The sequence below is a fragment of the Ruditapes philippinarum genome, unplaced genomic scaffold (assembly GCF_026571515.1).
Source record: "Ruditapes philippinarum isolate M1 unplaced genomic scaffold, ASM2657151v2 ctg2284_1_1_1_1, whole genome shotgun sequence".
NCBI classification, from domain to species: domain Eukaryota; kingdom Metazoa; phylum Mollusca; class Bivalvia; order Venerida; family Veneridae; genus Ruditapes; species Ruditapes philippinarum.
In genome coordinates this window covers 99,900-112,241 of record NW_026864722.1, presented here as the reverse complement: position 1 = coordinate 112,241, position 12,342 = coordinate 99,900, and the positions used below count along the sequence as shown (strand labels likewise).

Sequence of the window (12,342 nt, the reverse complement as noted above, 5' to 3'; positions counted from 1 at the left end):
TGTCAAAGGTGTGACTGAAAGTATAGTTCTACAAGTATTGAATATAACACTTTTTGCTATAATATTTATTGAATCCGATTATGTTTCTTTTTTTTTCATCATCTACATTCATTTCTGAAACTGGAAATATTACGTTCTTATTTTGTCTTATCATGCATCTGTATAGTTTTAATTTTCCGTACTATCTTTTAAAGGTTCCTGTGAATATTTTTGTAAAAACATAAGTTTTAGGAGTGACTTTTAAAAACGTTGCCTCTATTATTTTATAAGTATTTTAGGCAATAACGTGCTGCCCAATGCAAGCTTCTTTCAGGAATATTATTAAGTCATAACAGTATTGCTTGTTACAGAGTCAAATAAATGTTTTATACGGGATATAATTAGACATTATCAGCAATGTTTTCACTAAAACAGTTCAATTTAGGATCGGGTCTAAATTGTTTGCGTATTATTTTGTTTTATTTCATTGAAGTAATACCTGTTCCCTTTATTGTATCATTATGTTCAACACTAGACTGCTAATTTTGCACAATGGCTTTCCATATATAATGGTGGGATAAGCCTTGATGCACTGATCCTAGCATTTTAAGGCTTAATCGAAACGCCGAGCTCAAGTAAGCATTTTATGCAGTTCCCTCACATAAACTAAAGGCGCGATCATTACAAATCTTCCAAGCAGGTCTTCTGCTGTTCTGTTGTCAATGAAACCACATTATCAAATTAAAAAAACAACAACAACAACGACAACAACAACAACACACAAAACACAAAAAACGTTGTTGAACTTTGACGTTTATATAAAACTATGAACATGTTCTTGCTGTAACTAATAATCTCATGTAAAGGAAAAATCAGTGACGGTCGTAACTGAATAACATCATATTGTTTAATTCATAGCGAGTGATCCGGCTTTTCCCTGTTTATTATTTATTTATTTATTTATTTATTAATCATTTTCATTTCTATATATTCAACTTTATAAAAAACAAAACGCTGAGATAACCTAAGAAGCAATTATGATGTAGTGATGTCCCTTATATCAAATTGTATTGAGTTGACTGTTAGTAAGGACTGACCATGTTAGGTTCCGATGTTTTACATGCGTAATTTCTCATCCCATGGTCAACTCTTTTTTTAATAAAGGTACAATAATAAAATTGTATTATAACTAGAAATATTGCATTTCTTTACATTTTCATTAAGAATAAAATCATCAAATTGGTACTGGTACAAACGGCAAGCATGTTACATCACTAAGTCACAAGTCCTTTTATTTATCGTATGTAAACCTTGTTAAAAATTGTATGAATGCATACGGTTTATCATTGAATCTGAAGTATGTTTATATTACTAAAATAAAATGAATTCACATGTTTACTCATTTAAAAAATCTATGGTATGTCTACACTACTAATATGACATACGCTTAACAGGCATTTTTTTCAACGAAATATGTAATATATAGGAAATTAAATGAGTGTATGTTCAATACTGAATTACTGAACGAATTTGATATTATTTTATTTTATTCAACATGTTCAATAAAATTCAGGAATGAGCTTACAAGGATATGATTTTCTGTTTATCGCATACCCAAAATAAAGACCGTTTAAAGTGTAAAAGGAATCATCGACGCTATTAAAGTGAAACGCTAACATTCAGCATGTTTTACACTATGTTTGCATAACGCAAAGGACGTCACGTAAAAAAAAATATGCATGGCGATGCAATACCAGTTTTACGGAGTCGCAAAAGCGCACTGGTATGTGATAAACATGTAATTTGAAAAGTTCAACTATTGAAGCAAGATCCTTGTATGATTATAAAAGTGACAAACATGATTGCAGATAACAAATATAAATATATTTATTATTAACATAGTCCGTTTGAATAGTTGACATACATGCACATTTTTTTATTACATGTCATCACAAAGCGTTTATCACATACTTATGCCGCATATCGGCTCCATAAAACCGATACGAATGATATTTAGACGAGACGTCAGATACGTTATGCTGACATAAAGTAATCATACAAAATTTTCCCGTAACAGTATAAGCGCATCAGTTAAGCATGATTCTTTTTTACTGTTACTATTTTGGTTACACTATGTAATGAATACAATATTTTATCCGTATAGCTTCATTACTTAACTTATTAAACACGTTGAATAATTTCAGTATTGAACATCCACTCGTTCGTGGGGGAAATATTTGAAATGACATCTATTTTTGTGTATTGCTTTAATTTTGATGTAAACATTCATGTTCTGGTCAGCACATAAATCGACAAGAAGTACGTTCAGGTTTTGATATAACTTAACCAACTATCTGGGTCGAAGCCGTTCCTTCGTACAAAAGGAAGCCACTAAATCTACTGTAACCACTTCCCCAGTATTGGTAACCTGATACCATATTTTGAACTGAAACTTCGTCGCCGGCTTTTTCGTTTAGGGCACACGCTTTTTATTACTTGGGGACCATACGCCGCTTTTCGTGGAATGGCACGGAAGTGTCACATTGAAGGTTCCATGATAACCACCGTATGAACACATCTGCGGATGTTTCTAAATTCAAAATTTTACTATTTCATGTTTAAATGTTGAATTCTGCTCAAGCCGGTGCTAGGGGGCGTGGACGGTAACTTGCACTTTCCAGTACCGTCCATGAACAGGCTCAATCAAACCGAGCCTGCAAAATTTTCAATTTTGCCGTGTTGGGCTTTCTTTAGGAATTCTGTATTTATCTATTTTTTAATATTCAGAATCACCAATTGGGATGCCTGATCATCTTTGATAAACATATTAGCTACAACAGATCCGTTCCATACTAGGTCGGCTCTTGCACCTGGGCTATGCAAGGAGAAATAAAATACGTAGGTTCCAGTCACTGGTGCTAAAAAAGTACCATGGTGATTGTTGTATCCATTTCCGACGTTGGTTATCACATGGTCGACCACTATATCTTGCTTTGTACCAACAACAAGCGAACTTACGTTCATAGATGCGGAAAACGCTACTCCAGGTTCAACGGTTGCCCTCCTTATTCGATATAGGAATTCTAAAATAAAGTTTGCCGATGCGGTTTAATTCCAGAATCAGAAAATCAATTGTTGTAAACATAATTATGATTACATATTGTAGCCTGATGCATGTACAAGCAGAAATGGTCACAAATGCCAAATATCCCCGACACGCGATTGTTTTAGTAAATTAAATGAGTTTGCAAATAGGGGGAATGCAGTAGTTTATAGTTTTTAAAAAAAATGTTTTTGAATTATTTGTCCTACATCAATAAGAGAAATTAAAGTTTGGAATTGAAGTTTTCATTACTTCTTTCAAGGGAAAAACATACTTTCTGCCAGAGATTTCTGCACCTCTACCCAATGAGATCTATCTACTTATAAAGTTTCTTGTTGATATCTCTTATAGTTTCAGAGTTATGTTCTGGACAAAGTGCAATATGTAACAATCAACAAAGGGCAATTACTCTTAAATTAGGGTTGGTAAGATTACTGTTATTCTACACTGCACTTTTAATCAGTGAGATCTATCTATCTATAATCTTTCAATTTGATACCTTTTGTATAGTTCTAAAGTTATGTCCAGGACAAATACAAATTGAAAAAAATGAACAAGGGGCAAAACTTTCCAAATGGGAAAGGGGTTATGGTTCTTCTGCTCTTCCCTTCTACTCATTAAGACGTATCTACCTATAAAGTTTCAAGTTGATACCTTTAATAGTTCCAAATTTATGTCCCGGACAAAGTTAAAAGTGTAAAAATGTACAATGGGCAAGAACTCCAAAATAAGTGAAGGCAGATTGATGGTTATTTTACATTGCACTGTAATCTAATGAGATCAATCAACCTATACATTTGAAGTTGATATCTCTTGTGATTTCAGAGTTATGCCTCGGAAAATGTTCAAGGTTCAAAATGAACAAAGTGAAATAACTCTTGAATTAGGCAAGGCAGAGTTACGGTTCCTTTTCAGTTTACTTCTACTCTATGATATCTACTTACCTACATAGTTTCTTGTTAATAACCTTGTGGTTTCAGAGTTATGTTATGTGTAAAAAATGAACAAAGGGCAACAAATCCAAATTATGGAAATAATAGTTACGATTCGTTTGCTCTGCACTTCTACTCAACTACCTAAAAAGTTTCCTCTTTATATCCTATGTGGTTTTAAAGTTTTGTTCCGAACAATGTTCAAAGTGTAAAAATAAACAAAGGGCAATTACTCCAAAATTAAGCAAGATAGAGTCACAATTCTTTTGCACTGCACTTTAACTCAATAAGATCTATCTACCTACAAAGTTTCTTGTCAATACCGCTTATGTTCCGGACAAAGTTCAAAGTGTAATAGAAACAAAGTACAATACCCTTAAAATTAGAAAGCAGAGTTATGGTTCTTTTGCATTTTCCTTCTTCTCAATGAGATCTTTATACCTACAAAATTTGAAGTTGATTCTAAGTTATGTCCAGGACAAGAAATCTGCAACGAACCGACAGATCGACCAATAGCTGACTCCAGTATACACCCACAAATTTCGTTTGTCGGGGGTATAAAATATTACATGTACATATCTTTAATTTGTATTTAAACAAATTAATGGAACATTCCATTGCCGTTTCAACTTTAAAATTGAATTGAACTACATTAATTGAAATTATTTAATCATTGATTAGTATAAGTCGGGCATCATCGATTTTTATAGGCTGTTTTATTTATATGATCAGATCAGATAAAATATAGAAATAATGCCGATGGTTGAAGAAGCTTTAATAGCCTACCGGGTTTTACATTTTGACCTGTCGCTATATCTCTTATTTGACTTGTTTTAACATCCTTTTCAGATCCATCTTTGTTAGTTACATTTCCATTTTCGGAACGCGTTGCGTCACTGTTCGACTCTAGAAATGCAAGTCGTTTCTAACTCTGAAACAACAGTTTGATATGCAAGCGTTTCCTTTTCTAGTTTTGCTATTTTCATTTCCTGCGAGACAACCATCTTCTTAAGTTGATCAATATCTCGATTCTGCTTTTGGATTAAATCAGAAACAATACTCTTGACATATTCCTTGACCTCGCTTGTTGAAATTGTTTTCTTTTCATTCACATTTTGGGCCAAAGTTTTATCGCATTTAACGCCCAGTAGCACGAAACAACAAGCTATAAAACATTTACTTAAGAAACCTTCCATCTTTATTTGTGAAATTAAAGATGTGTTATACATATTAAACTATGGTGGACATTATCTCAAATATATCTGAATCGTTTAAGGCTGGAAGATGCCTTTCAATTTAATTCACTCAAAAGCATGATCAGATCATTAAGCTGAAGGAATAAAAAGGTAAGAGTTCGTGTTTAAATGTTGAATTCCTCTTTAGTCGGTGTGAGGAGGCGTGGAAGTTAACTTGTACTTTCTAATACCCCATGAACTCCATGAACAGGCTCAATCAGACCGAGACTGCAAATTGTTACAATTTTGTCGTTTTGGACGTTCTTTAGGGATTCCGTTTTTCTCTGTTTAAAATTGCAAGGATAGAAAACTATAACATAGTCGAGGTTCAAGTCAGGCTGTATGTGTAATGCAGAATCTAATGTACATTTTAGGGATACCACAATCAAATCTTTATCGTTTTGGTATCAGGTATACTTTTTTGCGCATTTACATTATATACTCATATGTGTCGTCGAGATGGTTTTTTTTTCAGGTTTTGTTTCTCATTGTTTTAATTTTTCTATTATACAATTTGGTGTCTGTATACAGTAGTGTGCAACATAGAGTTGATATTTCAATGGTTATACACAGATATGTCCTAGAAACATAAGTATGCATCTTCGTCGTTATTTCGTTTGATCTGCCCCTAAGGGAGATAGTATAATCTCTAACGACCAAGATTTTTGCATGCTTTATCTTATCAACCCCGGCGAAAACGCCGCATGGAAAGGATGAATATGGAACACCATTACTGTCTCATACGGAAGCTTGTATGTACCCCCGCTATGAAGACATGAAGTCGTCTCCCTCGACTTATAGAACACAACAAGTCGTCAACATTACGACGACAAATTTATATATACCATGTCATTTTGACAAAATATATGTCATCATGTCGAGATACGGCATCCCGACTTTCTTGCATAAATAAATTTGTCGACTTGAAGTAACATGTATGTCGACATCCATGCTATTTCTAGTCGACAAATATATTAACGTATGAAAGTCGGGATACCGTATCGCGACATGATGACATATATTTTGTCAAAATGACATGGTATATATAAACTTGTCGTCGTAATTATGACGACTTGTTGTGTTCTATAAGTCGAGGGAGATGACTTCATGTCTTCATAGCGGGGTACATACAAGCTTCCGTAGTCTTATGTGATCAATGTTTTTGCCATCTTGTGACATGATATTATTTTGGAGTTCAAGCAGCATGTTAACACGTGCAATTTTCACCATGTATTGTCAAAGGACTATGCTGATTTGTTCAAATAGCATGTTACCTTGTAAAATTATCATGGTGACATGTGCAGATAACATGTTAATATGTCAAATTATCTTGATGACATGTGCATATAACATGTTAACTTGTCAAAATATCGTGATGATATGTGCAAAGGACATGCTAACTTGTCAAATTATCGTGATGATATGTGCAAAGGACATGCTTACTTGTCAAATTATCGTAATGACATGTGCAAGTAGCATGTTATCTTTTCGAATTATCGTGATAACATGTGCAAACAACATGTTTACTTGTAGAAGTATTATGATGACTTGTTCAAACAACATGTTAACTTGTCAAAGTATCTTGATAACTAGCACAAGTCATCACGATACTTTGACAAGTTAACAAGTTGTCGGCACATGTCATCAGAATAATTTGAGAAATTAAAATGCTGTTTGAACAAGTCATCATGATCGTTTGACAAGACATTATGTAAATTGCACATGCTTAAACAAGATAGCAAAAAAATTGATCACATAAGACAGTCACGACGTTCCATAGATGAATGTCTCCTGGTTTACGTAAATCAGAGCTTATTTGTTTATGGCAAAATAAGATAACAGTTGAATTAATTGATGTTTTTCATTATGTAAGGGTTTCATATGGATTTATTAGTTTGTTTTGGTTTAACGGCACACCAACATCATTTAGTTACTGAGGCGCCGAAATAGAAATGATGTCTTTTGCTGTCGTCAAATGTTACATACCTAAAGAAACACCAAGGGTCAAAACCACCACAGCTGCTGGAGCTAAGAGACGCAGAGACTTAATTTATTTGAACTCATTTAGTCGCCTTGTACGGTCAATCAGTGTTAAACCGAGGTTGCAATTCTGGTGCTTCAACCAGTAAAGGCAACCACTCAGCCATAAGAAACAAACAGTTGCATGTGGATAAAAGGCACAATGGGGAAAACACCTAAAACAAATGTAAGAACACCATTGTTAATCTTCATCCGCGCGTCCGTCCCTTTGTCACAAAGTTTTGTCCTCTCCCGGTCCGGTATGGTGCCTTCTAGGTACCCTGCTATGGTAGCTGGGGTGTGTCGGGGGCTACGTTTTTTTTAAAATTCTGGAAACAAAGTGATCCCTCGGAAGCATTAATCACAACAAAATAACATAAGAATTGCAGACTCGGTTTGATTGAGACTGTACATGAGGGATAATGTATAAGTGCAACATCCCTCACGCCTCCTAGCACCGGCTTGAGCGGTTCTCAATTCGCAACGCTTTATAGTGTTGGCATCAATCAAGGCACACACTTTCATTAACTTGGGGGCCATGGGTCATACATCGCTTTTCATAAAATGGCACGAATATTTCACATTGAAGGTTCCATGATGACCGCCGTATGAACACTTCTAAATTCAATGTTTCACCATTTTCATGTTTAAATGTTGAATTCTACTTAAGCCGGTGAGAGGGAGGCGCATTGACAGTAGTTTGCACTTGACTGTACCGTCAATGAACATACGAGATCAAACCGAGCTTGCAACATTTTCAATTTAATAATCTAGCATTCAGGACTTTTAGCAGAAAAATACCACTGTCTTCACAATTTTTTGACTTACTTTGCCTACAGGTATAAAAAGGTGATAGTTGTTGACAGGTTTCTATGTCATGTAGCATACTATTATATAAATAACACATGGGTTTGTGGGTAACAGTAAAAATATCATCCCGAGGAAAATACTGTTACCCGAGGCGTAGCCGAGGGTAACAGTATTTATACGAGGGATGATATTTTTACTGTTACCCACAAACCCATGTGTTATTTATTTTATTACCCCGAACAAATACTGTGATAATCTGAATTTCTCAACTAAATCTAACTGTAACAAAAATAAGCCAAGAGAAGCAATAACTAAACTGTCCTTACCTTGCAAGTTTAAGTGCACTGTAGGCCTACTTGAGAAGATTTTTTTCTTTTATTCCTTAGGCAAGTGATGATATCTACCAGTCATAAACATAAAATAAGCTGTGTTTTGTTCAGAAAACAAAACACTAACCCATTTATAAGGTCATGATCTGTGAAATCTGATCCTTCTGCATCCAGAATATTCTTCGCATAGTTTTTGACAAAGTGCATTTAGAAAATAACGATGATATCCTACAGATGTCTGTCCACCAACTCTACTGTATCTGTAACGTTTCACTGGTTAAAATGTTAAATTATCCTTTGTTGCATGCTTTAATTGTCTGCATGTTCCAGTTTCACACAAAATTATTTACATAACAATTATTTCCGTTGAAAACGGATGTTTCCTGTTGACTATTCAACAAAAAGATATTTAATACGCGAAAGGGACTCTAGGTTGCAAAGAACTAAATTTTATCAGAGTAATAGTTACTTCGGCGATGCCCTATCGTCGAAAATAAGAATGAATCGAGAAAAAATGGCGGCCATTTTATTTCATTTTATTTAGAAAATAGACCACGTGACCAGATTTTATACTGTTAAAAAATACTGTTACCTATGTAACAGTACAAAATTCGTAGTCACGTGGTACACTTGCATTAACAGTAAGAATAACTCCCAGAGGCCTATGGGAAATTAGCATTACGAAAAAAGTGAGGGGTAATAATTAGAAATGATAAGGGCATTGCTTTAAAAGTACTTGGTTTGATGTTAATATTGCTAGCAAGTAAATGAATTATTCTCAGACGTTGTAAAAGGTTAAGTAAGGTTATTAAAAGTTTAGTTTCAAATGGACGGTCAAAAATGATTATAAGGAATTGCCTTTAGATCTAGTGATTTTAGTCTTATCATCTAAAACAGAAATACTTAACTAAGTTTACCAAACTTTGCCATAGTTTTTTAAAAAGTGTCTTGAAATGAACACAAAAAAAACTGTAAGATTTATTATATTAAAGGAAGACTACATCAAATATTTTTTATAATCAAATTTGATTAAGAATGATATATCGTATGATTATGCCAAAATAATATCATTTATTTAATATATTAGAGGGATCACTTTGTTTCCAGATTTTTATCCTTCACACCAGCAGGTTTCAAGTGCCGTGTGGCAGCTGTAAAAAGTTGCCTCGTACTTCACTTCAGTGTTGTTCAATTTTTCTGGTCCTTCAGGATCATTGATGCCAGCACAATAAAGTGTTCATGTACGTCTCTACAAACCGAGTTAATTGTGATTAATGCTTCCAAGGGATCACTTTGTTTCCAGATTTTTAAAGAATATTTTGATTAATCCATTGTTCGTATGAAATAATAAAAAAACACTTTAAGAAAACGAAATTTATAAACAAGAACCTTACCGATATTTCGTTAAAAATATCACTCCATTAAAATCTGCATTCAGGAGTTTTTAAAGTGGTGAATTTAAACAATGTTACAACAAAATGAAGATTTCTGAAAAAGTATATGGCTAACATATTATATTTTGGGCCTCATTTGACTTAGATAGTGTTGATGTTTAATGTTGAAGACAGTATATAATTCGTCGAGAGTTAAGCCTCAAATGTGACTGATATACTATAGAACAAAGAGTACGAAAATTCACTAGGCCGACACCCTATAAAACAACAAGAATATGTTACAAAAATAGAAACGGTCAAATACATAAATAACTATAAGTAAAGACAAATTTTATTTAGCCAACAATTTGATCTACAGAGGAAACTTCATATAACAAAAATCCACTGAATGTGCAGTATTGACTACAGATAAAGGTCCGATCAAGATCTGCGTTTTGAACAGAAACATCATCTCCTTTTCTTAGATTAACAATGATAAGCTGAGAGGTTTGTTGGCTATACAAATATAATTTCGCAACAATTGATCCATTTACAACAAAATGACCATATGTGGTTTCTTCCTCCCCATGCAGAAGTGTGACAGAGAACACATACGTACCAGAGACTGGAGCCACAAACGTTCCATGATGTGGTAGGTAACCATTACCAACATTTGTAACAGCGTGGTCAAATATGATATCTTGGTCTTTTCCCAAATGTTCAAGTTGTGTTGTAACTGTGGCAAAAAATGCAACCTTGCTTTCCACGCTTGCTCTTCCCACCATCTTATGTTGTTGACCTTAAAGATAAAGCACTTTTTCTAACAAAGAAATGTAACGCATTTAAAATCTCTGTTTTTCCCTATATTTTATAAAATAAAAATCTGGACTTAAAGTGGATATGTATACAATGGGTAAATTTTCCATAAGTATGGCAAATATTGATGATGTATCATATGAATATTCTTAAAAATACTGCTTGTCAAAAAATTTGATAATGTAATCATTATGAACGAATAATAATATTCTGTTCAAGAACAAGATATATTCAGCTTTATTATATGATCTAAATATAGCTGCAATCTCATTGGTCCAATCAGTAGTCAACAGAACTTTTTATAAAATCATATTTACTGGGTTTAGTATCATATTCACTGGCTGAATTGGATTTTCCCAGTCTAAAAATAGATTGAGACTCATATTCAATGATCATACACCGTAGACTGTTAATTACGAGTGTTATTCAAAAAATAATTGTTGCTTTTTTTCTTTATGGCATATTTCTCGATTAAATATCAATACTTTACTATCATACTTAAGGGTTACACCACAATAATGAGTCTAAACTTGAATTATTTTTGTATGCGCAGCGTTCGCGTAGTCGTTGCACACCTAACACGTGCATCTTTCTTCCCGCGCTTCAACGAGGCAAAATTTGTACATGTATAATTATAAGGTTGCACTTTTGTGATTTTTTAAATTTCTTAGCCTATTCATATAATAAAACTATCGCCTCGGTCAATATGTCATCTGCCGGTGAATATCACATCATATTCAATGGCTCACTAGTCAATAATTGTATAATATAAAATATGTAATATTGGATCTTATATTTCACACCGGCCACCAAAAGGAGAGACCAAAGTTGACCTTTATAGATAAGTTGCCTTTATTTGGAGGTTATAATGTTCTATTTAATCAATGAAGGGTTGCTGAAGACTGGCCTTTTTTACATTAAAGCCTTTATTTGAAGGTGGTCTTTAACACAGGTTTAAATGTATTATATCCCTTCCATTATAGATTTATCCACTTTAAGGATTACTTTATTTAAAATCATGTAAGTGACATTCTGAATATGAATAAAGAGTAAATATTGTAAAAGATAGCTTCATTGAAACAGAAATTTAAGGCCTACCTCTCTTTTTGGGGGAGACTTGTGATTTGGTAGACGTTTCTTTAAAAGATTCATCGCTTTGTGATTTCCCAGCACTTTGAAAACCATTGTTTTTCTTCGCAGTCAATTTTTCTATTTTTCCTTGCAGATCCTGTATTGCAGAATCCTTCATAGCATTGTCAGATTCAAGCTTTTGAATTTGCATTCCTTGAGCATTTATAATTTCCTCGAGCTTGTGCATGTCTCGTGCATGGGTTTCGGCCATAGCTTCAAGTTTTGTTGAAACATATTTTTTGAAATCGTCAAATTCTTTAGCTATGTCACGAGTTTCTGTTACTGGCTTGTCAGTATTGTCAGCCACTGATGACGTCACAAGATAAAACAATATTATTATCACCGGTGGTGTAAATGCCATTTTCAGACAAGTCTTCTGTCAGCAAGAAGGTCCAAATTAAACTGATTTTGGTAAATAAGTAATTTAATATATATATGAAGAACGTGAATATAAGATAAGGAGTATTGTAAAGGTACTTACTAAGAGATTAGAAGAAGCATTCTATGTCCCACTTATTTAGTTTGTTTTTCTGTCATTATCAATAAAATATTAATTATTAAAAATAGGATATATAGGAAAAATAAGAATCCCTAAAGAAAGTCAAAAACATGCCA

At 33.6% G+C, this 12,342-nt stretch overlaps 1 protein-coding gene across 1 annotated transcript; it reads right to left on the bottom strand.

The window, feature by feature from the left end:
- Positions 1 to 10,120: 10,120 nt before the first annotated feature.
- LOC132726649 (complement C1q tumor necrosis factor-related protein 3-like) lies at positions 10,121 to 12,136 on the bottom strand. The gene is made up of 2 exons (XM_060711992.1): positions 11,695 to 12,136; positions 10,121 to 10,579 (listed from the first exon to the last, which is right to left on the bottom strand). Exons 1-2 carry the CDS (start codon positions 12,086 to 12,088, stop codon positions 10,137 to 10,139), a joined length of 837 nt encoding a protein of 278 aa, XP_060567975.1. The 5' UTR covers positions 12,089 to 12,136; the 3' UTR covers positions 10,121 to 10,136.
- Positions 12,137 to 12,342: the final 206 nt, after the last annotated feature.

Bases quoted from the DNA above. Each gene is read 5' to 3' on its own strand.
- LOC132726649 (XM_060711992.1), bottom strand. From the start codon at position 12,088: ATGGCATTTACACCACCGGTGATAATAATATTGTTTTATCTTGTGACG. The intron at 10,580-11,694 runs GTAGGCCTTAAA...TTTATCTTTAAG, and splicing joins AGTCTCCCCCAAAAAGAGAG to GTCAACAACATAAGATGGTG.